The sequence below is a fragment of the Nannobrachium achirus genome (assembly GCF_963921795.1).
Source record: "Nannobrachium achirus genome assembly, chromosome: 2".
NCBI lineage: Eukaryota > Metazoa > Chordata > Actinopteri > Myctophiformes > Myctophidae > Nannobrachium > Nannobrachium achirus.
Window position 1 is genome coordinate 26,470,122 of NC_137811.1, and position 26,968 is coordinate 26,497,089.

Here is a 26,968-nt window from a genome sequence, read left to right on the forward strand (position 1 = left end):
TTTATATGGTTCTACAGTATGTGACCTCCGAGTGGGTCAGGGTACTTGGCAACCTCAACATGGACGGACGCTCATAGTCAGGTTAGAAATTCCATTTGCACAGTGTCTTGACTGAGGACAGCTCCGGGGCAGTTCAAACCATGAAAAATTCATGAGTCACGGAACTCAAAAAATGCTTTCCATCGAAATTTCCAGCGCAGAGGAAGAAGCCAGTTATATAACTCCTCCTGTAAATAATTGGTTTCTCTCAGGCGTGGTTCTGTTCGGCGTGGGCACTCGTTTGATATTGAATGAACCAAAATAAGCACTGCTGAACCCAATTGGTTCAAGAATCACTCTCATGCGATCTTCATGTTTGCTTGCAGTGTTTGTTGCAACCGTACAGTAGGTTGCATTTACTATTAAAACCTGCAGGTGCGTGCCTCATCCCAGCTCAGCAGAAGGATATAGCTACCTGATCTGACATCACAATGATGTTACAATTGAATTCCGTCCTTGTCCCTTTTACTGGTTTACGAATAAAATTAAAGTTTAATATTTCTATTTATTTTTAACATAATGTGATGGAGGAAAAAAATCGAATCGTGAGATAGGAGAAGATTCCCAGCCCTAATCCTGTCACCTCCTCCTATCCATTCCCACCCTACCTGTAGCTCACCAGGCTGCTGGGGGAACTGAAGCAAGCCAAAGAGGCCCACAGTCCGGAGCTCAAACACTTCCTCTCCCTGGAGAGAAAGATCCAGAGCATGGCCCTCCGACATGCCCAGAGGGAGAAGGAGCTGCAGCAGGTAAACACTGATATGACTCTCTACACACCCCTGGTTCTCACACCTTTTCATTTCAAGGAACGCCATAACCCTCAGTGTGTACAAATGGAACCAACTCCGGTTCCGTTCGGATAGCTGAAGTATGAATTCGGGTTACACTGGTTAAAGTGCTTTTGATGCTATAGTAACTACTTTTTGCCAGAGCAAAAGTAGTTACTATAGCAGACCAATTGTATGGGTCGGAGTAAATAACCGCCTTTTCTTTTTGTATTCCATTGAAAAAATATATACATTTCAAAAGATTTAAAAAAGGAAAAGAAAGAAAATGACATTCATCAATTAAATGAATTCCAACATGTTTTTTTATGACCATGTCATGTCTCCTCATGCAATGTCCAGAATGCCTTAGACACAAGCTAATTAACAAAAGAAAAAAACATTCAATGCAAGTTCAGTGGCTAAGTCAAGGAGAAATAGATTTAACTGAACAGAACATTCAATTGTGGATTCTCAGCCCATGTACGTCTGCCTGATTGACTGCACTACACAAACGATGAGCCTGAAAGTTTGTATTATGCACAACTTCATTCGGTATGACCTTAATTGCCCCTGGCTGAAAATCAACAATACCACCAATTATTTTTCTTTCAAATTCAACCTTAAGAGATAGCTTACGAACGAAGCTTGTATTAACGGGTGATTATCAGCTTTTCTTTTCACTGGTGTAATCTTTCATATTTTACTGTAATTGTTCTGTCTCCTGTACTACAGTATGTATACTAGTATTGTATATCACCACTTTTAACAGCCTGCTAATGGACTACAGATGAAAATGAGATCATTTTCATGGATGTGAGAACAGAAATGTTGATTAATGTATGCTGAACCTGTTAAATAAATCAGTCCTTCTTCTGGAACCCCCCGCTGAGATTACACCACGAGCAGACGAAAGTATCTTGGCGACAACAATGATTTAACGATGTCTGAGATTCTCAGTAAATCTAACCCTTTCTCTCTCTCCATCTCTCCAGCTGGTCAGCCAGACGAGACAGGTGGCTGTGGCTGACCACCAGTCGGAGCGAGGGGCAGAGCGCTGGAGGCTACTGGCCCAGAGCAAGGGCAAGGAGCTGGAGGCCTTCCGTCTGGAGCTGGACTCTATCCTGGACATCCTGCGAGAGCTGCAGAGACAAGGAGTGGTGATTCCCCCCCTGTCCTCCTAATGCCACCGCTGTCCCCTTCACCTGGAAGAGTTGAGGACATGCACCAGGGTTCCCCAATTAGTTTTCCCCAAGGGCCGAATCATGTCTAGGGTACCAAGCAGAGGGCCACAACATTGCAGGGGGCGACGGTGGCGTTCCTGCTACTCCAGCGACAGTTCAGATATCGTCGTTGTGGGGTGAAAATCTTGTATGTCCAAAACCGTTCATTTTGAATTTCTCATTTTAAAAAATATTTTAACTAATGAAAACAGACGATCTACAAGCACACAACGCCTCGCGGTGCGAGGCGTTGTGTGCTTGTAGATCTGCTGTTTTCACTACTTTTGTGCGACGGCCTTGTATGATTTGCGAAAGAACGTACAAATTTGGAGATACGAGATTTCCACCTGACAAGGACGATATACTAGTGTTGATGCTGCTCTTATACCACCATTATTACTGGGGTTGGTGTGGGCCAGACAGTAGCCCCCCGCGGGCCGCAAATGACCCGCGGGCCGCCTATTGGGGAACCCTGGCATACACACTCTCAACCACTTTAAACCCCAGCATCCTTATTGTGGGGGAGTAGCTAGAAAATAGGAGATCGCCAAGCTCACAACGCGTCTGCGACGCATTGTGAGCTTGTCGATTGGCTATTTTCACCTAAATCCTTCCTTCCCCACAATAACGGAAAACGTAGTCACTTGTACCATATAGAGTACAGAAGTCCTGACGCCACTCGTTCTTCGAGATTAAATCATTTAATCTTATAATCGTCTCGTATACGAATTGGGGTCCAAAATTAAATACATTGTCCTGGCGCTATTGTCAGGGAGTTGGCTCTATACCGTTTACGATAATGAGTCACTCATATTTAATAATTAATTTGGTGGCTGTAATTGTCAATTTCTTGCCATCAGTTGATGCTTCATGATTATGCGTCAAACCACCTAGCTCATTTGTTTATTTTTGGAACACAGTTCTTATATGACATTAAACACGTCTATGGGAATTGAGAACGGGGGGGGGGAAAACTTGACCCAGGTAGGATGCGTAGATGGCGTCAGACTTCGGTGCAGAGGGACTCCGGTCAATGGGGTTTAAGTGGTTAAAGCATGATGGCACTTACCGTAAGTAGAGGTTTGGGTTGTGTATCTATACTAACTTGCCTTGATGCAACTCCAAATATTGCAGAGAGATTATTATCTTCAATAGTTACTCTGTTGATTTGAAATTGATATTCCAAAATAGTCTCTTCATTTACTTACAATACACAGTGGTGATTACAGCTCTCAACGTCGCTTGTTTTTGCACATTTAACGTAACACTATTATCTGCAGAAGAACAATCTTGGTGACTGGCTGCTCATTGTGGCCAACACCAAGGAGAGTTATGAGCTGCGCTACTTCCAGATCAACCAGCATGAAGAGAAATACAATGAATTTATTTAGGCCTAGAATTATTGACTGCTTTAACCAGTGAAAAATAGCAGATATACAAGCTCACAGCACGGCACCGAGTGCCGCGCTGCGAGCTTGTAGATCTGCTATTTTTGAAAAAGTCATGAAAATGTGTGCAAATCTTTGAATATATGTATTTTCAAAGCGAACGGTTGTAACTCAAATTTTGCTTCTGGGTGGTCCGTGGAACTAAATATTTTGAGATGCGGGTCACATGAAAAGGTTTGAGAACCACTGACACAGTAGTCTCTCAAGAACAGACTAACTGAACTGGAGCTAAGTGAAAAGGACCTTTTCTTTGACGATGGCTAGCCAGATTGCTGACATAGAAACATAGGTTTTTTCCAAAAATCTTAGAAGGATTCAAAAGACACTTATAGAATCGGGTCAAAATTCTAATTTTCACGATTTTTCAAAAATAGCAGATCTACAAGCTCGCAGCGCGGCACCGATATATGCTATTTTTTTATATTTAAAGCATAAAATATTGCGTCATAATGTGTTCAAGCCTAAATGGGTTAAATACCAGACTGCCATACTGGGTTATGTGATATTTATTTATATTGGCAGAATCAATTTTGTTTGTGCTTGTTTATGTGCTGCCAAAAGAGCGACTTTGAGAGCTGTTTCACCGTGCAATGTAAATCAAAGAGCCATTTGAAGAGAACTATTGAAGATATATCTCACCAATATTTGGAGTTGCATCATGGCAAGGTAATTATCCCAAACCTCCATCAAAGTGCACATTGCACTTTAATTCCAGACATTTGGTCTGTGTTCAAACCAGTAATTTTATCTTCTGGACAATCACACTCTTAGATTTTGTTATATGTATATATTTTTATTTTTCCAAGGGACTTTTGGAATCTAGTTTTTTACAGTTATGCCATCTTTTATACAATTTGTATAATCTCTAATAGTTTAAATTAGTGTTTCATTTATTTAATGTACAATAAATACATTTTATGTACGTTTTTTGCTACACTGGTCGTTTCACAAATTCCTTAAAGGGATATTTCACTTTAAAAAATACTTTTTGTCATTTTATCGTCTAATCAGGCTCTCGGGAACACCCAGGACAGTTTCGGTATTTAGATATCTGATATTCTTTTCCCCCAATGTTCCCCCTTCCAGGACCTTCCTATACAAACCCATGGTAACTTAAAACTCCATTTTAACCATGATAGATTCAATGAAAACAACTGTCCTTTTTTTTCTGGTGACTCCTGACACCCTCCGAATACGTGAGCAGGCCGTGTTTTTTCGCTAACATTTTTCATTGATTTCTATTAATCTTTTGGGGAAATGAAAATTATTAAATACAATAAAAGATTATAAAAAATAAATATTTCGGCCCCCCAAAACTGTGAAAAGTGATGATTTTTTGATGGCTCATCACTTTGTTTTTCATGCAAAACAAATGCTTGCAATGGATTCAGAATCATGAAGAACCCCTAGTTTGACCCCTCACATGCTACTTAAAGAAGATCATTTTCATTTTTTAATATCTTTCTTTTCCTGTATAGTGGAGTCAATGGGACAGTGAATATACAATTGGCCATAACTTTTTTTTTGCGATGTTTCCGGCAGAGCAGGCCTCTCATTCTGTGGACCTTAACTCATCCCCTGCTTATGACGAGTTTGACGAGTTATATAAGTGTGTCCACTCTGCCAATGACGAGTATGACGAGTTTTACTTAGAAAATGGAAAGAAAAAAAAATATTTTTTTATTTTTTTTGAATTTTTTTTTTTGAAAAATTATTTTTGGACCCCATTAAATCTAGTTAAAACGATTTCAATCGCGATTTTGCATGTTTCACCCCCATACAACCCCATCTTTCAAACAGGGCAGCCATTTTTGTTTACATAACATGTAAAACATAATGGCATCTATCTCATGAATGCCTGAACGGATTTCCAATCGGACTTTTTTGTTTGAAAGCTGTGAACAAACTGCACAAACATGGTGCATCATCTGTGCATGGGCGTGCATGATCCGTGCACTATAAATTACATGGAAGTCTATGGAGACCTCTTGGCGGGGAGCCCTGAAAGTAGAGCATTCAAAATGGCAGTAAATGAGTTGTTTAATGACCAAACTAATAGATACAACAGAAATAAAAAGTACGGCATGACATCACAGGTTCAACCCTATTCCTTGAGCTTTTGGCCTTGTGGATCCCTGACTAAAATACTTGTTTTGTTTTTAGTTTCGAGTCAAATTATTTTATCAAGTAGCGTTTAAAAAATTCCCTTCAAATCCCCCTGAATGGATTTTTTGTTATCCCTTCACAACAATGTGCTAGTAATGAGAATCTGCATAAAACCCTGCTGCATCCCTGAAAACAGTCTACAGATGTTTGAGCCTGACCAGGGCTGTGACGATTATGACATTTTAGGCTGGCTATACTTAACGATTAATTATCTAAAATAATTGCGATTAAAGATTTAATTGTGTTTCTGTCCTTGAACATTGGAACATTATGAACAATTTGGCTTTTAGGCTTCTTAAAGGTGCACAGGACAGATATGACAAATAGCAAAATAAAAAATGTAATAACTTATACTAACAGTGGAAATAGACGATCTACAAGCTCAAAACATGTCACACAGGGCACGTGTTAGCAGCTGGGGGGAGTGAAGCTTTTTTTTCTCGCTACTTTTGCATTGCGTTTTTGTGCTCTGCCTCAAAGGACCCCAGGAGGTTCTTTGAGGCAGAGTACAGTCAGTGGGCGTCCCACGTTGAAACGGAATCATTCATGAGAAGTAGAGAAAAAAAAGGCATTTCAAGCTGCTCCGCTTTGTAGATAACAAAGGCAGCGTTCTGCTCTCAGCAGGTAATTAGACTAACTTCGGTTGTGCAGAGAAACAGACTGGCTTTAGAACTGCCACAGAAAAGACTGTCCGCATTATGAATGCCTTTCCTAGGCATGCAGTGGTACATTTGACAAAAATATTCAAAGGTTCTGAGAAAATAGATCTACATGCTAACAACATGTCACCGCAAGTGTTGTGAGCCAGCTGGTTATGGTATAAGTAGTCATGTAATTATAGGTCTACAGCAATAATTTGAAATAGAAAATTGTCTGTGTGCATAAGAACAATGCAGTGTGCATTTTGAAGCCAGCACTGGACCCCTGGTTTTAGATAATTTTAGAAACATTTCTAAGCTGTCATTTTTATCCACAGTTTGAGGAAAAACTGTGTCTATGAATTCTAATATTTTCAAATGATTCAAGGTGTCAGAGAAGATTTGTTCTACTTTGCCACAACCGAGAGCCTTATTATTATTTTTAAAAATGTTCTGTCCTGCACACAAAGTGCCCAACCCTCATGGGTTTATAAGACACCATGTTACGCGTAGGCTACAGCATGTTTTAATGTATATTCAGTCACATAATACATTCAATTATACCGACATGCGCAGTCGGTAACGCTGTCGCCTCACAGCGACTGTAGAAGGTCCTGGGTTCCATTCCTGCTGAGGATGTGGACACTGGGGCCGTGGAGTGTTCTCTCCTCCACGTCATCCCCCCGGGGAAACCCCCTGTCAGGTGATGATAAGCGGTAAGCGGCCTGCTCACTCCTCATGCATTGAAGGAAGTATGAGCTTAGTTCGGGGCTCTCCCCAGGTTGGCAGAGGGAGAGTAGCGCCCGGGATTACAGCTTAGGCAGTTGGCACTGGGTGAAAAAATGGGTTAAAAAACGTTTTTTTGTTTTTGTTTAGAAGATTATGAACAACTATGTGTTTCATTAAAGGAGCTTTTGTTGTGGCAGATTTTATTTGTCAAGCTTGGGAGAGAAGACAGAACACTGTATAATTATTTTATGGTTGGATAGAGTGCTTCCAGGACCTACGACTGCTGTGAAAAGTGATGGTGAGGTGGGCAGCACGCCACAGGGAGCTCCCTGTCTCTCCCATCACTGCAGGACGTGATACAAAAGGAAAAAAATAATCATAAAGGGACCGAAAGCAGTCATTCTAGCAACAAACTGTGATGATGGTGTGATAATGATTGTGTGCTTGAGATGCCTCGCGCAGCCCAGTGCTCACGGCTTGCAAAGTGTTTTTTCTTTTGTTTGTAGATGAGGACATGGACAGAAGAACACGAATAGCAATGAGACAGACAAATGACTATTCTTTCTTTTTTATATCCAACCACTGTCAATCTCGGGGACCGCCAAGAGACTTCACACACATCTGATCCCACTCATCCCAGGTTCAAATGATGGCAGCCGAGTACAGGCTGTGTGTGTGTGTGTGTGTGTGTGTGTGTGTGTGTGTGTGTGTGCGCGTGTGCGTGCGTGCGTGCGTGCGTGCGTGCGTGCGTGCTGCGCCTACAAAGCTCTCATACACCGCCTCAGTCTGTTACAATATATCGGCGCTGTAAGGCAGAAACTTTTTCTTTTCATTTTTATAAATCGGTGCTATTGAACAGCTTTTAGAGGTTGCTAACCTCCCATCCTTTCTTTCATCCGGCGTGTTCCACAACCACACACACAATCCATGTTTTGATTTTCAGTAAAAATCCTCTGCTTTCACGCCGCCTGTAGTCCTCAAATGCTCTGCTGCTTTCATTTGAAACTGGCATCAGATATGCATGAAGCCTCTTGGCGGTCCCTGAGATTGGCAATGATTGGATACTACAAATTATTTTTGTTGTCCTTTTGTTCATCTCCAATCAAAATAAACACCTCTATCCAAGCTGTGAGTGCTGGGCTGTGTGAGGCATCTTAAGTGCGTTCCGTTATCGCATTATCACAAACTGTTTGTTGCTATAGAATGATTCTTTATGATTCTCAAGCACCTGCTTTTGTATCACGTCCTGCAGTGATGGGAGAGATGGAGGTATGGTTGGTAGGTCCTCTATCCAACCATACCACCATACCATACCATATAGTCATGCCCCTGAAACGAAAAATGTTCGTCGACTACCTTTTTTCACTGACGGAAACTAAATAAAAACTAAAGTAGTGGAGAAGAGATCCAGTAGAACCAAAAGACAAGTCATTTTATGTTCGGTTGCGCTTGGGCGTTGTGCTCTGAAAATAGTAGATCTACATGCTCACAACGCGTTGCGCTTAGAGATGTTACCGATCAATCGGCAATGGATCGGATCGGGCCGATCAAAGCGTGATCGGCGATAATCGGTGGTTTAGATCAAAAGGTAAATTCACCGATCCGATCTGATCGGTGCATCCGATCAACCAGCCGTTCAGTATGTAATGCGTAGTAATGCTGGTAAATAACTATAAGGCAAATATATAAATGAATTCATGAGTGAATGAATGAATTAAAGTTAAAACATTAACATTTAGAAAATATAAATAATAACTTGATCGGATCGGTGATTGATCGGTATCGGGTGATCAAACTTTTGTGATCGGTGCTCGCTGATCGGTTCCAAAAAACCTGATCGGACCATCCCTAGTTGCGCTGCAATGTGTTGTGAGATTGTAGATCGGCTATTGTCAGCAGGCAACCAAGTGTAAAATCAGTCAGTACGATGCCATCAAGGCCTGCCAAAATACATTTTTGACGACAAAATCAACTATAGATTTAGTTGACTAAAACTAGACTAAAACTAAAACCTTCGAGGTGACTACAATATGACTAAAGCTAAATGGAATTTTATTCAAAAGACTATAACTAAACTAAATCAAATTTTGCTGTAAAAATGTACACAACCCTGAAAAGATGGTGTTGGTTGTGGCAAAGTAGAAAGATTTTGGGATCTTCTCTGACACCTTGACATCTGTGTGTGGGTTTTACAAATGTTGAATGAAAAGTAGTAAAAAGCAACTCCATTGGATCCTCATACTGTCCCTCAAACCACCTTACTCCAACTTACAGTAAGTTGTTTGTTTTTTCTTTCTGACTTCCTTCCTGAAAAGTGAACATTTTGGATAGGCTTATAGCTGGTTTCTCCAACAGAGGAGATGTACTGTATATGTGTGCCTTCTTTTACAATTTTGATTTGACACTGCTACTAAAAATGGCAAGATACAGGATATGGTATGCTTCTGCTTGTGCACTTTGTGACACCGCTGTGCTGCTACATACAGTACTAGATAGGCTGCTAGATACTGTATGTGCACATCATTTGTAAGCCTACCTACACATTTTTGACAAAGAATTTTGCCTTATTTAAACATTTGATTATTTGATTACCTTGCTGCTAGTGTGTTATTATGTTAGCATGCCTCTGCGCCACCAACATTTCGCTGCTTGTCACTGTAAGTGACAAATAAAGCCTTATTTATTCACTTCAGCTACTAACATAATATAAAAAAGAAAATACGGCTGTTAGGTAAAATAAAATACACAGCCTGATTAATTACAGTGAGTAGCAAGGTAGTCCACCTTGTAGCGGCTCAGCCCTGACTTGGTCGTACAACCTTACGGTACATAAATTAGGCCAGTGGTTCTCAAAGTGGATTCCAGGGACTCTGTGGGTTCCTTTAGGAGGGTCTAAGTCGACTCTTACAAGTCTAACTCTGACAGTATGTTGAGGGGAGACCTTCAAATGTAAAAGTTAGAAATGCCTAACAGTGAATTAGGCATTTCTGGCCCAACCGTCCAACGTGAGCGGCAGTTCCGGTTCTCAGAGGAGCAGGTCGTCCTCTCCAAGTGTGGAGCTGAGCTCCGAGTTCACAAAGTTAGGAATGTTGAAGTCTGTCCTGTTCCCTGACATGGCGGCGGTGGTGGAGGTGGTGGTCAGCTGCAACAGAGCCATGCCCTCCGCCTCCTCTGTGTAGCTGCTGGGCCTGTTGGATCCACCACTGTGACCCGGGCCCCTCTTGCTAGGCCCTGCCGTGGCCCATGGGATTCTTGAATCGCCCTGTTGGTGCTCTTCTCCTCTGACGTAACACTGGAAAAGGGAATTGTCCAAAAGCGGGTGGGAGGGACCGGCTGGGCTGTTGTTGGCCGGGGGGTCGAGGTCCTCTTCCTCTATGCTCCCGGTCAGACGCATGCGCTTCTCACAGGCCTCGGCAGCTCTGCATGAAGAGAGAAAACAATTCACTAGTTTGCAAATCCCGCCCCATTCTGCCCTGTTACTATGATGGGACATTTGACCCTGGGCAGATTGTTTTTATAGTGGCAGTGAATGGGATTTTTTTTATTTTTTCATAGCCTCATTACAGCTATATAAAGTACCAAAGGAAAAACATCTAGGTGATATTAATAAAAAGGGAAGACAAAGGTACAGTAGTTACATTGCAAAACAGGGGGTTTCCCCGAAAATATATGTTTTAATTTGTTTAATCCCAGTGGGACAGAATCACTATTGCAGATTCTTTTATAGTGGAAGTGGATGGGATTTTTTTTTCCTTCATAGCCTCATTACAGCTATATAAAGTACCAAAAAAAACACATCTACGTGATATTAATAAAAAGGGAAGAAAAAGGTACAGTAATTACATAGCAAAACAGTAATTTCCCCCCGAAAATATATATTTTTAATTAGTTTAATCCTCTGGATCAGAGAGAGAATAGAAATAGAAAAAGAAAGCGCATTGCATCTTGGGTAGGAAGAGGACAGGCAGATTATAGTTCTCCTCACATAATAGGCTGGCTTTTCGTAATTCTGCCTATTTAAATTATATGTACCCAATCGTGACTCTTAGACCATTGATAAGGTCCATGTGAACTAGTTTGTTGAAGCTTATTCGTTATGATGAGCGAGATCGCTTGCCGTCGCTATCACCTCCCGCGGCCGTACCGGGCGAACTCCGTGTCGCGCAGTGCGGACAGTTCTTGAAAGCACATTCAACATTCTCCACTGCACAAACTCCACCCCCGATAGCAAAAAGTGAATGGTTTTTTCTGGTTGGCCAGTCAGGGAGTCTCAGGGACCAATCAGAAGGCTGACAAACGGTGAATTAAACGCTCTGTGGCTAAATTGCAATGAAGTAATCAATTATTAAGATTTAAGACATGAGGCCGATTCTACAAATGCCTTCTTAATCAGTAGTTCTCAATCTTTCAAGATTTTTCAAAGATTTTCAAAAATAGCAGATGTACCAGCTCACAGCGCAGCATGAAGTGACGTGCTCTGAGCTTGTGTATGATCTGCTATTTTTGAATAGCCAACGCAAAAATCTAAAATTGCCCAGATGCTGTGTATGCTTTCCTGGTTTTACTGGGTTTAATGACTTCCAAAAGAAACATAGTGAGACAATTATTCTTCATACACATGCGTCGTGTCGTGTGAGTGTTGCATTGGATGATCACAACAGCCTTTCTTCCAGTGTCCTGTGGTGTCGTCTAATCAGCTTTTCGTTAATCTCTGTGATTTCTATGGTATGACTAGTACCTCAAGCCAGTCAACTCTCTTCCACAATCAAGTAGATTAGCCTATCTCCATTGTCCTATACAAGGTCACCATAAAGAGCCATAGCTGAATCAGAGCTGGACCTAACTATTATAGCCATCACTTAATTGAGTTGTATCAGCTTCCATATACAGTACCCATGTTCTTTGCTAGTTTAGTTGTCTAGTACATTGGGAGTTGTATGAATGTATTTTTTATATATTGTTTTAGTTTCTGCCTCACCAAAGGACCACAGTGAAAATAAGTTTGAGAAATATGTACAAACGTATGTTCACGCATATTGCATTTTCCTCAATTAAAACGCTGATTGATCTGTCATCTACTGTCATTGGTTCCGTATATACATTTTAAAATATCTTTAGAATTTACATTTATGCCAACTAAGCAGCAAGCTAGATAAGCTTTGACTTTTTTTTTATTTATTTTTTTACAGTAGGTATTATTTAAAGGACAATTTATTTATTTTTACAATAAGGGTTCATATTTTAGATTGTAATTAGAGAAAAGAAAAGATGAGTCTTAAAATGTTTTCATTCACTGCTTTTTATCGTTTAAGCGATTTTAGTATTTTGATTTCAGTGGGTGGGGGCATGCGTACAAGTAGCTAAATATGTCTTTTAGACACAATAAGACAGCAATTTCTTTGTTACTATTTACACTAGCCTAGGCCCCATAAGTCACATCTGCCCACAAAAGATTGCGGTGCATCTTGGGAATGGGCTTATTGTGTCTAAAAATACATACTGTATTTAGCCACAATCAAAATCGTTAAAACCACTAAAACGATAGGGCCTTTCTGTGTGGAGTTTGCATGTTCTCCCCGTGTCTCCTAGGGTAGATACCCTCACAAAAACATGCAGTAATCCTGGTCTCTATAATGCCACCCCCTGGCCAGCCGGGGCACCTGATGGAGGGGAAAGGAACTGGTTGGAATAACATGTTCCTTCCACGCAATATGTCCAAAACGGGGAAATCCCCACTGTCAGGTGAAAAGAAGCAACTTGAACTACTCATGCATAGAAGGAAGCATGAGGTCAGTATGTTGTCTTCCCAGGCTCAGAATTAGATAGGCAATTGGCACTGGGTGAAAATGGGTTTAAAAAAGAAAAAGAAAAAACACTAAAACGACAGAAAGAAGTAAATGAAAACATTTTCACACTCATCTTTTCTTTTCTCTAATGACTATCTAAAATATGAACCCTTGTTGTAAAAAAAAACTAAGTTGTCCTTTAAGTAAAGTGCAAAGGCAGATGTGAGGGGTGTCCACATTAATTTCTGCAGATTTTCAGCAATTGATCATTTGTCTGTCTCGAGAGACGAGACAGGTAATGCCAGCTAAGTGCATAATGACTGGATAATGCCAGCAGCCAGCTAAGTGCATTTGTAAATAATGAGACATTGCTTTGCTGTATTCTGCCCACCTAAATCTGCCACCAGACATAAGCCCTCAGACCACAAGCCAAAAATGGGATTGGTATTTAAGAGGGTCAAAGGGGAAGTGCCTTCAACACCCTCATTCCTCCTGACTACCGTATATTGCTAACTACTTTCCCAAAGTGAGTGACACGCATGTCACTAGAGCAGGGGTCTTCAGCAGGGGGTCCTCAGAGTTACTACAGGGGGTCCTCCAAATCTTTGTGTAATAGAAACTTTTTTTTCTCCTTTTTTATATGAACCGCTTGAACCCCTATAGCATCCATATTCTGAGAACTTTAGCCAAAAATAGCCGATCTACAAGCTCACTACGCCTCGCGCTGCGAGGCGTTGTGAGCTTGTAGATCGGCTATTTTCGGCAAAGAGCTTTGGTGTAGAGGGGAAAAGGAGCAGATTAAGTACAGACTGAAAGGTCAAGTTTATCAAGTATTGACGGTTCAAGTGGTTAAATATCTGGAAACACAAATTAACATGAATCCAGAATACACTGATGATTGTGCTGTCAAACAATGAAACTACAGTATATGGAATCTATGAAAAGGTTGTGGGGCTCCCTGCTTCATCTCTCTCTCAACTAAGGGGTCCTTGGCCTGAAAACGTTGAAGACCCCTGCACTAGAGGGAGCAACAATCATCTGGTACTATACCCATATAAAGAACAAACATGTGAAAATGTTCATTCTACTACTCTGCCCCCAAAATGTGGTTTTTGGGGGCAGAGTAGAAGAAAGAAAGAAATGGTTTCTTTCAAAACTGTCCTGAGAAATCATCTATCAATGGGAGGTAAATGCAAATCCCCATAGAAAGGAGGCACAAAGACTGCTGCTTTTTCTCCTTTGTATAGTGTTTTGTATTTGTTGATGACATGTATTATTGCGTTATTTATTTCATGCTATGTTGATGAATTGATTACATAACACCACAATGGAAACAAGTCCCCGGGACTTTTTTTTGTTGTTATCCTTTTAGTCTTAATGTTTGACTATACCTCGTGCTGTTTACATTTATGACCAATAAAGTATTCAATCAATCATTCGATAGCTACTGTACAGTACCAGCATCACCCGGGATGAAGAGTCCAGTAGCATCCCACATATTACATGTTGTGAGATGCATACTTGTTCATACTTATGCCGAAATACTTATGCATACTTGTGAGATGCATACTTTAACTAGAAAAATATTGTTCCTTCGAAACAATTGTGGGCTCGCTTCAAGCCAGAAAACAATGGCTATAAAAGTACAAAATGTCAAGATCGCAGGCAGTGCTCTCTTTGACGTTACTGACGTCAAAGATTGGTCCATTTTGTTCCAAAAATGTGTTGTGCAAAAATTGACCCGCTGGTGGCGCTATAACAGGCCAATGTAAGAAGGGTGGTATCTGTTCCTTGACCTATTGGGAATGTGCTTGCAAGATTTCACGCACATTGCAGGCTGTGTTCATGATTTGAGGTGTTTTTGGCTTTGGCCACTTTATCGCTGCTTGCAGCTATATTCATTATTATTATTTTTTTTTGTGTGTGTGTGCACTTCATAGGCATATTAGATAAAGGTCCTTAGATTGTGTGTAGAATGTTTCATGCAAATTGCAAAAGAAAATCCTAACGGGTTTAAGCGTTTCACAAACTGCTCAAAATGATATAGTCAATTGGCCAAAGGGGGGCCCCTTTGGCCAATTGGGGTAAGATTGGTTTTAGTGATATTTGGACTAACACTCTACATCTTTGCCAAATGCCATGAACATGTTACTTTGCATGTATGATTTAGAGGCAGAAGAATAATTTGCATAAAACTGCAATATTCATTGAATTTATTTTAAAAAGCATGTTTCAATTTTAAAGAAATCCGATCTGACAGATCTTTAGATATCGGTCCAAAGTTCACGTAAAAAAAGTTTTGTGCACGTGGAGCGAAAATTCCAGAATAAAAGCGGGTTTACGCGTTTTACAAACTGCTCAAAATGGCGGAAAATCGAAGGGCGGAGCTTACTTAACAACGACACAGATGTCTTCCACTTGAGTCAAAGCACGCGTGTAACAAGTTGCATGTCTTCAAACGAAACGAGTCATGACTTATGCCCGTTTGAAGTTTGAATTTTCAGACGCTTCGTATAGCGCCCCCCTTTGGCCGATTGGAATAAAATTGGTTTCAGTGATACTTTGACTAACCCTCTACATCTTTGCTAAATGCCATGAACGTGTGACTTTGTATGTATGATTTAGAGGCAAAAGAATTATTGGCATAAAACTGCAATATTGAGTGAATTATTAAAAAATAATGTTTCACTTTAAAAAAAATCTGGTTGATCAATCTGACCGTATTGGTCCAAAGTTCATGTGAAAAAAGTTTTGTGCGCTTAACGCAAAAATCCCAGGAGGAGATAGATTTTTTCTGTTTTTCATATAATTCCAAATTCTGGGGGATCTAAAGGTCAAAGGTCAAAAGTCAGAGCGTAAAAGTTGTTCGGCATGAGGAGACGCATACGTGTATACAGGTTTCATGGCTGGACCTCAAACACAGCATGAGCTACACCTGTTCAAAGATCGCACTTTCGAAGGCTTCCTACAGCGCCACCATTTGGCCGATTGCTATAAAAAATAATAGCACACTTCGCCACTGTAAACTGAACACATTGATGTTTTTATTTTCATTTTCTCACTAAGTATGTAGGAGTTGAAAGGTGCCAAAGTATTGAGGAGAAGTTGATATAGTATAGTATAGTATAGTATAGAAATAATGACAATATCTAAAGTGTGCTCGCCTTATAGGCGAGCCCACAATGACAACATCTAAAGTGTGCTCGCCTTATAGGCGAGCCCACAACAAGTGAGCTCTGCAGCACGGCTGTGGTCAAATAAGGTACTGGAGAGTTTCTGTAAAGATTATCAAAGATGTGCACTGCAGTGCACACCATAGTCCTAAAAAAAGGATGCCATGTGTGCACTCCCTAATACCTGTGATATTCCCTGGAACAACATATTTTGAGATGGGGGGTCTGCGGCCAAATACCTGTAATTTTGGGGGTCCTTTGACATGAAAAAGTTTGAGAACAACATGATTTAGAAGAAGGATTTAGAAGTCAGGTCAAAGATCGGGTCAAAGATATTCAAAGACTTGCACACATTTTCACGATTTTTAAAAAATAGCAGATCTACAAGCTCGCAGCGCGGCACTCGGTGCCGCGCTGTGAGCTTGTAGATCTGCTATTTTTCAATAGTTAAAGCATAAAATAATGGTTAAAGTGGTTAAAATCTAACGCGACTCGGGCGCGTTCCAGGTATTTGAGAGTTAATGGCAGAACAGAATGGAAGGTGAGGCAAGGTGGTTTGAGGTTTGTTGTTGTCATCAGAAAACTCCCAGGTGGCAGCCTGGCTTTGGTGTAAAGCATTTTCTCTGAGAGTTTGTTATGACAGAGAAGTGGGTGTGTGCCAATGAAATGGAGACAGATGCTGTGTTCCCACTGTCTGGCAGCTACAAAGATACAGTCAACCGCTTATTTTCAAAGGAGGCCAGCAACGTGAAGACACAAAGATACATGTGACTTGCTAGAAGGTCCTGGGTTTGATTCCCGCCGGGGGAAGCTGTGGGTGCTGGGGGCGTGTTTCTCCCTCTGCATCATCAGCGCCCACACCCTAGGTGGGGTCGGCGATAGGGCCTTTCTGTGTGGAGTTTGCATGTTCTCCCTGTGTCTCCTAGGGTTGATACCCTCACAAAAACATGCAGTAATCCTGGTCTCAATAATGCCTCCCCCTGGCCAGCCGGGGCGCTTGATGGAGGGGAAAGGAACTGGTTGGAATAACGTGTTCCTTCCACGAGCTACATCCATCCCGGGGAAATCCCCCCTGTCAGGTGAAAAGAAACAACTTGGACTACTCATGCATTGAAGGAAGCATGAGGTCAGTCCCTTGTCTCCCCAGGCGCGGCAGAGGGAGAGCAGAGCCCAGGGTTACATAGGCAATTGGCACTGGGTGAAAATGGGTTGAAAAATCGTGGGATAAAAATTAAAGAAAGAAAAAAAGATACATGTGACTTTTGCTACGAAGCAAAACAATTATAACTTGAGCTGGCTTCAACTGCTTTGCATATTTTGTATCCGCCAATGTGAACACAGCGAGAGTGTATGATAATATGATTTTGTATTACTTTATGTACAATTTATATCTACGATATAGAATACTTGAGTAAGCGTGGTTGAGAATGGGTAGAGGACCTTATTGACCCTGTGGACACAGAGAAGGACCATAAAGGGACCATAAATAAGTTGCCAAGAGAGTGAAGAACAACTTTGTACAACCATCAGAACCCTGAACGCTCGCCATATACTGCCCCCAAAACCAACATCTTGAGAGATGAAGTGCACTTTTGCAATATAATTGTATCTTTTATATTGCACTTTGAGAGATCATATATAATGAGTAGCTCATCTTCCTGCATCTTGTCATTCTCTGTTGAACATGGTGCTGTGGAATGATCAGAGCTCGTAATAAACAATTCATCACAGAAGCCAACTGTTACAGAGTGGTGAGAAAAAAGAGAGAGCCTAGATGCCTGTCAGATATTGGAGGCAATTTCAGACTTCAGTCTGTCTAAAAGCTATCTGGCTAGACATCGTCAAAGAAAAGTTCCTTTTCACTTAGAAGTCTGTTTTCGAGAGACTAGTCTAAGTGAGATACTGCTTGTACTGTAGATAGCATAATGCGAGTGCACTGTGCACGCGTGCAACGTGCGTGCATCAGAGTGTGTGCGCGTGAGCTATTCATAGAGCATTGCGTTAATTTCCTCATAGACTTTCACGAAAAGATGTATAACAATTATGTTAAGCCTTGAACGAAGCCATCCCAGGGGTAGACATTAAGGGAAATTTACTACTGGCCCTCAGGGCCAGTGGATTTTGATGATCACTGGCCCTGACCCGCGTGTGCGCGCAAAATGTGCGTCCTCGTTCATCCTCGATACCAGCGTCTTTTTTTTCTTCTTTTTAATGGATTGAGTACATAGGACCCCAATGCAAAACAAGCCATTGAGCTTTCTGTTGTTTAAATCCTTTCAGTAGAAGCTGTATCAGTGAACTGTACTGTCCGGTCCATTTTGCCATTCAAAATATCATTCCCCATAAAAATAACTCATTTGATTCAATAACATGTAGGCCTACTCCTAACACCAACTGTAGCCTGATTAACTGGTGAGGGCCCCAGCCCAGATTGACAGCTGTCTGTCTGCCTTTCCAGGATCTCCTAATTTGAGGTTAATTAATCTAGGATCAAGGCTATCAAAGCTGTATTTTATAGATGATATAAAAATGTAAATAAAATACATCTATGATATTCTTGATCCAAGGCTAATGGTTTATGCTGGCATAATTGCATCATATTTATTAACTGTGCATACATTAACCACTTCAACCATAATATATTTCAGCCATTTGAAAATAGCTGACCTACAAGCTCACAATGCATCGCGATGCGACACATTTCGAGCTTGTAGATCTGCTATTTTCAAAGGACTTTTATACTTTTGAAAACTTGTGAAATGGGACATTCAGCATAATGAGTACTTTCTACTTTTGGTACTTTAAGTACATTTGGATACCAACAGTCCAACACGTTTGTACTTTTACTCAAGAACATTTTGAATTCCAGACTTTTAATTGTTAACAGAGTATTTCTACATTGCAGTATTGATATTTTACTTAAGTAAGAAGTACTTTTTCCTCCACTGACTACAAGACAATACATTAGAGCAATATAACACTGCCTGACACCCCTAGCATTGGAAAATTATGGGTACAGGATGTTCTAATGACACCCACTCCCCAACTTCGCTGCTTTAGAATGTGTGAAATTGAATTAGAATGTGTGAAATTGAATGTGCAACACATCGGTGATGGGTCATTTTGACCTGTTTTTTTAATTTTCAATTTCAAAGAAAAGTGTGTAGCTTACATTTCAGGCCCTTTCTTCTATGGAACTTCTGCTTGTTGCCCCAGCCTCTCCTCCTGTGTATCAGATGCGTTTGCAGTTCATCTATATATAATGCATATCACGAACACACCACTGTGTTGGTGCATACAATACTAAATATCAAATATCTAAATATTGAATCAAGCAAATTAAAAACTGTCCAGGGTGTTCCCAAAAGCCTGATTAGACATAAAATGACCCAAATTTTCTTTTTGAAAGTGAAATATCCCTTTAAGCCTACACGACTTCACACAGACGTCGCTTAACACCTACACTATTGGAGTTAGCAGACCATTGATATGCATCCAGGCTCGTTCTTACAGTATAGGTTAATGCCGCTGGTTTGACATTACAGATTTTGTAAACGTTGTTGATGTGTGAACTTAAGAGTTGTCTTACATCGATGCATGTCCGTGCACGCTTCTTGCTCAAAAAGATTTGGGACGACACTGCCTGACACGGTGACCCACTAGCATTGGAAAACTATGACTATGAGTACAGGATGTTCTAATGATTAAATGACACCCACTGCCCGACTTCACTGCTTAAGATTGTGTGAAGTTGAATGAGCCAGATTCAATTTCACACATAAAAGATTACGTTCGCTGCTCAGTTTGCTTTCTATGACCATTTGAGCTATATCCTTGCATCCGCTTGGACATTGATTATTGTCTCCACCAGCCGAAGGCAGGGGGAGAGTATGTTTTCGCCCCCTGTCCGTCCGTGCGTCCGTCCGTCTGTCCGTCCTCCGAGTTTGTTACCAGCTAATCTCCGGCGCCGTTGGCCCGGTCGCTGCCAAAATGAGCACACACACTCCCTGGATGCCAATTCAGAACCTCTGCCCAACATTTATCAAATGGCCCCGTTCTAGCGCCACCATGAGGCCGATGTTTGCAAAACACATTTCTGTACACTACAGATTTTGTCCAAAAATCACGCAAATCGGTAGACAGCATCTCTACAGTCATGTGATCGACCCGGATCTGTCTGATTGTCCATATTCCATCCTGATTGGCTGAGATTGGCTCTCAAAGTTTGTAAGATTGGTCCATTTTGGACAAAATGCCTCAAATCACAAATGCAGAGTGCAATTAACATGAAATCGTGCACACACATTCCCACTAGGCAGAGGAAGAAATGCCTCTTCACATTTTTTAAATCAGCCTCATGGTGGCGCTATAACAGGCCGATTCGTGGTTTTACCTATAACTCCACCGATCAGTTTCAAACTTTGTAAGCGCACTCCCTGGATGCCAATTCAGAACCTCTGCCCCACATTTTTCACATGGGCCTGTTCTAGCGCCACCAGGTGGCCAATTTGTGCAAAACTACCCTTTGGCCAGTACTCCTACAGATTTTGTCCAAAAATCACGCAAATCGGTAGACAGTATCTCTACAGTCATGTGATCGACATGGATCTGTCTGATTGTCCATATTCCATCCTGATTGGCTGAGATTGGCTTTCAAAGTTTGTACGATTGGTCCGTTTTGGACAAAATGCTTCAAATCACAAACGCAGAGTGCAATTAACATGAAATCGCGCACACACATTCCCATTAGGCCGAGGAAGAAATGCCATTTCAAATTTTTGAAATCAGCCTCATGGTGGCGCTATAACAGGTCAATTTGTGGTTTTACCTATAATTCCACCGATCAGTTTCAAATTTTGTAAGCGCACTCCCTATAGGCCAAGGAAAAACCCTTTCCTTTAATTTTTTCAGCCTTTTATAGCGCCACCAGGAGGCCGACTTATGTAAGACACATCTTTGGATATTACTCCTTCAGATTTTACCCAAAATTAACACAAATCAGTACACAGTATGTCTACAGTCATATGATCAAGACAGATTTGTCCCGTATTAAATATTCCATCCTGATTGGCTACGATTGGCCTCCAAACTTTGCAGGATTGATCCGTTTCGAACAAAATGCCTCAAATCAAACACAGCGTGCAATTGTAATGAAATTGTGCACGCACATTCGCAAAAGGCCAAGGAAGAAATTACACTACAAAATGTTCAAATCAGCCTCATGGTGGCGCCATGAAAGGTCTAAGATTGGTGAAGAACACATGCCACCCTTTTTACATTGGCCTATTATAGCACCACCAGGACGCGTGACCTGGTGGAGACCTGTGCTCGCAAGAGCACTTCTTCTAGTTGTTTCTGGGTTTTAATATGACTGTTGCTGGACATTTATTGACTCACCTCTAAGAACTCACGTGACGTTAGTTGTTTGTGGTATCTGTACAAGCCCTGATATTCACGGTATGTCCCCTATATGTTTTACTATCGTTCAGTATAGTGGTGGCCGCCATCTTTAAATGGTCAATGTTGAGGCATTAACATGTATGACCTAAATTAGCACAATTTTCCTTCAGCAACTTTAAATAAGCAGATTTTCTGAAATTCTGCCCAGATTAAAAGGGATAAAAAGCGTTTTTGGTAGGGTCATACTGCACACACACACACACGCACGCACACACGGACCGCCCCTCTCTCTCGTTCACTAGACACACAGTGACAGCGTTTTCTCTCCTTTCTCTCAGTATAGTAATGGACCTTTCCCCAACTTGTACTCTCTGATTCTGACACGCGGTGACATTGGACATACTGAACAGCAGGGCAACAGCGCTCCGCTCCGTTGTCAACAATCTCTAGAAGCTAACGTTAGCAGCATCAACAGCTACAGTAGCAGACTGGCTGCTCTGCCGAACGCATGGATGTGAATGAGCGTGGAGCGAGCCTTGCTCTGAACTGTGACTGCAGCTGCTGTGCGCACGCACGCTGCACTCAGAAGGCAACTTTGCTCCGTCTTTGATCAGGATCACGCAACGCTATATTTTAGCGGTAATTACGAGACGATTTCACGGAAATTATTACAAAACAGTACCACAGGGAAATGGGAATACATGTGAAATTGGATATAAACGTTTTTACTCGTTTTATTTTCAAGGCATTACATTCACTGGCCCAAACGGGCAAGTCCCTGGTGAGTTCTGGTGGCCCTGTCACTCTAAAAAGTACATCGGGGCCAGCGGGCCATTTATAATGTCGACCCCTGGATCCAGGATGCCAGTTAATCCTGACCATGAAACCATTGTTTCTGTGAAAAGATTTTTTTTAAATCGCTAAACAACCCTGGATGGCTTGGTTCTAGTATAATTGTTATACATATTTTTGTAAAAGTCCGTGGGGAAAAATGAATGGGAGATCTTTAGTGGCACCAGTAAACCACTTCCAGTGTTTCTCAAATTGGGCTACGTGTACCCCTAGGGGTACGCGGGGGTACTGCAGGGGGTACAGGAGAAAAACTAGAAAATGGCAATATGTATTTTACTGTTATGGCTCATGACAAAACATGGACAGACTTTATGTGAACCTGCTAATCTGAAAATTGTAAAACCAAATTACATCAATAACTAGTACAATAACTAGTTATTGATTCAATGTTTATTTGCCATTATGCTGTTTTATTTTTGACATATTGGCATTGAAACTTTAGATGAGCTTTTGATAAGCAAAATGCTGTAGTCAGGGTAAGGGGTACTTGGCTTCAGAAATCAGTATAAGGGGGTGCCAAGCCCCCAGAACCCTGGGGGTGCCCTGAAACCAAATGGACATGGTGGCCGTTTTGAGGTACTGCAGTTGGGGCCAGAAACATGAACGCGCGTCTAGGCTTCTTTGTATTGACGCGCGTTCATACCGGAAGTGCTCGTTCATGAATTCGAGCCCCAGCGTGTCCATGAACACAAACTATGACGAAAAATGCGTCACAAAGGCCCCACTACGTCACGGTTTTACTACGCGGAAGGAGGGGTGAAAACGCCTCATGCGCTGGGTGAGCAACTCAATGCAAGTGGACGGGCGGGGATATCTGGTGTCCTCTCTATTCTTATTATAACTCTATGGGGGGTACAGCAACCAAAAAGGTTTGAGAACCACTGCTCTATATCACTGCTTTCTGGTGGCTCTGTCCATGGTGCTGAAATCTGAGGAATTTCCTGAAATGGAGGAGGTATTGAATTAAAGAATTGCCCAGTATTCTTTGTCTTAGGGACAATAGTGTTGATTCACAAGGTGTTGTGAGCGCATAGATGGACTATTTTTTTTATTTCTCATGATGACCAATTTGTAACAGTAAGGTTGCTCTTTTTACTTACACACAAATGACCCATAAAAGCAGTTTGAAGTTTTCATGCAAAATCCTAAAGGTACTGTATGTGATTTTATTTTCTAAGTGTTAAATAGCTCTATATTCCCATAGTAATCATTGCTGTAGAGCACTGGTTCTCAACCTGTGGGTCGGGGCTCCCAGGGAGGACCCCACATTCCCCAGACCAAGTACAGAGTGAAAGGTCAAGGTGACTAAGTATTGACGGTTAAACATCTAAAAATGCACATTAACATGAATCTAACAAACACTGGTGACAGTGCTGTCAAACAACTACAAAGCTATCTATGAAAAAGTTGAATCTGCAACACAATTGTATACAAAATGTGAGGGGTCCCTGCTTCATCTCTCTCTCAGTTAAGGGGTCCTTGGTCAGAAAAACGTTTATGACCCCTGCTCTATGTGATATTTTATGGTTAAAATAAGATGCTCTCTAAGTCTTAGACTTAGAGCATATTCATAGTGAAGTATTGATGTGTTAATAAGGAAGACTTACTCAGGGTGTGGTGCACCTGTCTTGGTCAGGAGAGTGAGGACAAAGAACATGAAGATGACAAAGACCGCCAGGCCGACCCAGAAACCAATCACGATGGAGTCTGCACAAAAGAGGAGAGATTACACAGCAAGGATGGGAATGTCATTGTCATTCAAACCAATGGAAACATCACGGGCAGTCGGGCAAAAAAAAAAAGAAGGAAAAAGACAGCAGTATGTATGTAGTATATCTGTATGTCACCCCAATAAACACTGAGGGCTCTATTTTGATTGTCTTAAATACCCACTCTTATGCCTTAACTTATGACCAGCTGAAGGTGGTAAATGCTGTTTGGATGGGTTTTTTTGAGTGGCCAAACAGCATTTACCACGCCTCCAGGTCTTAAAGCTATACTGTGTAAGTTGCTCAACTAGTGGTCAGAGCTGTATAGCAAACCGCGGTCGCGTCCGCATCTTTCGGCCGTTTTTCGCTGCGGACCGGGCCTCTCGCCACCGCGTCTGCCTCCACCTCGCCGAGATCTATCTTTAGAGGGGTCCCTGGTTCCTGTGCGTTCAGGCATTCCGGAGAAACACACTCCTTCACCCGAGTATGTTGTTGTTATGTTGAGGCAAGCTACTTCCTGAGAAGTCAGCAAGATGCGCCTGTGATTGGCCGGTAGTGTACCATGTGTTTATGATCGGCGATATGATTGGCCAACGTATACACATGATGCAGATGACGTCATTTTGCCGCGAAATTCTCCCCCCCTCGCGGCTCATAGAAAACATATAAAGAGAAGGCTTTAGAAGCTGAAATTAACGGAGTGGGGGTTCTAAAACTTTAGCGATTTAACAGTTAGGACAATTTTAAGATTTTTTTTATAAAAAAAGTTACATGGTATAACTTTAAGGCATAAGAGCTGGTACTTAAGACAATCTAAATATAGGCCAGGGGCCAATTCTGATATCTTCACAAATTGGTACCAATACGGGTGACCGTACATTTTTTACATTTTTTTACTTCCTACATGTCTCTAGTTTACATTTTGGTATGATAACCCTTTCTGAGACCCAGCTTAATTGATGTTATCAGCCGCTAGAGTCGGTGTGAAAAGTGTGAAAAGTGATCACTTTTCATCACTAAACCATAGTCTTGTGGGTCCGTTTTAGCCCAATGAATGTTTTTCATGCAAAACAAATGCTTGCAATGGATTCAGAATCATGAAAACCCCCTAGTTTGACCCCTCATAATGCTACTTAAAGCAGATTATTTTTTGCTTTTTTGGGACACCGACTCTAGCGGCTGATAACATCAATTAAGCTGGGTCAATTAAGAAGGTCTAATATTTCTACATATTGCTAAATTGTAACAAAACCTAGTAGCCTATACTGTATATATTATGAGCATAAACAGGATACAATTTAAGTCTGATATAAATGATGTGCATGCATTTTCACATCATGTAGGCCTATAATTAGCCTACTTAAGACCATTTTTCAAATATTATACTTTTGGACAAAATAGACAATTTTACATCGAGGTGCCCATATGTCCCTATTAATTAGTGTCCACCATAGAGTTATAATAAGAGGGTGTCTGACTGTCTGTCCACCTATCCGTCTCACGCACACGCGCGCGCACACACACACACGCACGCACACACACACACACACACACACAGAACACACTCTCTCTCTCTCTCTCTCTCTCTCTCTCTCTCTCTCTCTCACACACACACACACACACACACACACATTGTCTTATAGCCTAATGGCCTGTAAAATGTTCAATGAATCAAGTCTGATCTTTGATTAGATCAAAAGTCCGACTCGATAAAATACACAAGTCATATGATAGTCTAGTAGTGTAGTAGCCTAAATAATTAGACTGAATTGCAGACTGAAAAGTACGAGAATCTATGAATAGTTCAATATAGCCCAGAACAGAAGTTGAAAGAAGCAGGCATGCAGATGGATCGGTTCTTCCGTCAGTTTATGAGTAGGCTTAGGCTACATGATAAATGTGACAATATCAAGGGATATGTGCGGTTATTAACAGAACCAGATCCACAACACTAGCCTTTTCTGTGTCGGGCTCCTCGGACATGCAGCTTGCCGAGCGGCGTCGCTTCCCGCCCGGGAATTGACAACCAGCTTGTCGGCAAGCGACACGTCACTGCCGTTCATACTTACATCGGTTCGCCTTGAGTCCTTCAAAAGAGATGGGTTCCTCTAAGTCATAATATTCATATCTCCATTCATACTCAGAGCTGGGAGGCGCGGTGGCTGTTTCATTCTGCTGTTTGAAACCAGACATCTCAGTAGAAAGATCAGCTCTGCTTGATCAAAGTTCACAACATCTTCAATGCACCAAAGTTTGTGGACGACAGATGATGCGTAAATCCTTTTTCCCTTTGTTGGGTGTTGGGTCTACTCTGCTCTACTAGTCTGACTGCCCTCTTCTCTCTCTCTCTCTCTCTCTCTCTCTCTCTCTCTCTCTCTCTCTCTCTCACTCACTCTCAGTCACACTCACTCACTCTCTCTCACTCTCACTCACTCACTCACTCTATCTCTCTCTCTCTCTCTCTCTCTCTCTCTCTCTCTCTCTCTCTCTCTCTCTCTCTCTCTCTCAAGAGAACAACAAATGTGCCTACTTTGATGGGTTTCTGAGAGAGAGAGAGAGAGAGCATGAGGATGAGAGACTAGACACAGCACAGGAGGCACACAAGGATCAATGGACATGTTTGTATAGGGTGTGCCAAATGTAGTTCTAAGAGCGGCCATTTCTTGGGTCAACACAGCCTTACACAGGTGTTCTGATTAGACTATAGCATTAGTTCTATGCAATCAAACAATTGAGCAATGCATGACTTGACCATCAATCCCAGTTGAACTTGGCTGGACTGTTCATTCAAAGCAGCTAACTAGCCCTGAAACATGACGGTCATACTCAGACCTCGCCCTAACGGGCCAGGTCACGCCATGCCTTGGCAGTCTGGCCAGTGATGTATATCGGACCAGTTACCCATATATGGAGAAGATCCATGTACTGTATATGGAAATAAGCTGTGAGTCCTATGACGTCTATCACATCTGACATCATGTATACTAATAAATAAATTATGGATCTCTAAATCCATAGTTAAAATAAGAAGAGACGAGCCA

The 26,968-nt window shown here is 41.5% G+C and overlaps 2 protein-coding genes across 2 annotated transcripts in view; one reads left to right on the plus strand and one right to left on the minus strand.

Annotated features, from left to right (window-relative positions):
* The window catches only part of cep162 (centrosomal protein 162), a gene marked incomplete at its 5' end in the record, with an annotated part of 69,101 nt that extends 66,850 nt beyond the window's left edge, over window positions 1-2,251 (plus strand). The window contains 2 exons of the mRNA XM_080740689.1: window positions 654-788; window positions 1,799-2,251. Of these exons, the coding sequence (XP_080596815.1) occupies window positions 654-788; window positions 1,799-1,987 (324 nt within the window). The 3' untranslated portion in view covers window positions 1,988-2,251. The remainder of the gene's footprint in view (window positions 1-653; window positions 789-1,798) is intronic.
* Window positions 2,252-10,032: 7,781 nt separating this feature from the next.
* Window positions 10,033-26,120, minus strand: mrap2a (melanocortin 2 receptor accessory protein 2a; the record flags this gene model as incomplete). The annotated part of the gene is made up of 3 exons (XM_080740699.1): window positions 10,033-10,426; window positions 23,826-23,925; window positions 25,997-26,120. 3 exons carry the CDS (start codon window positions 26,118-26,120, stop codon window positions 10,033-10,035), a joined length of 618 nt encoding a protein of 205 aa, XP_080596825.1.
* Window positions 26,121-26,968: the final 848 nt, after the last annotated feature.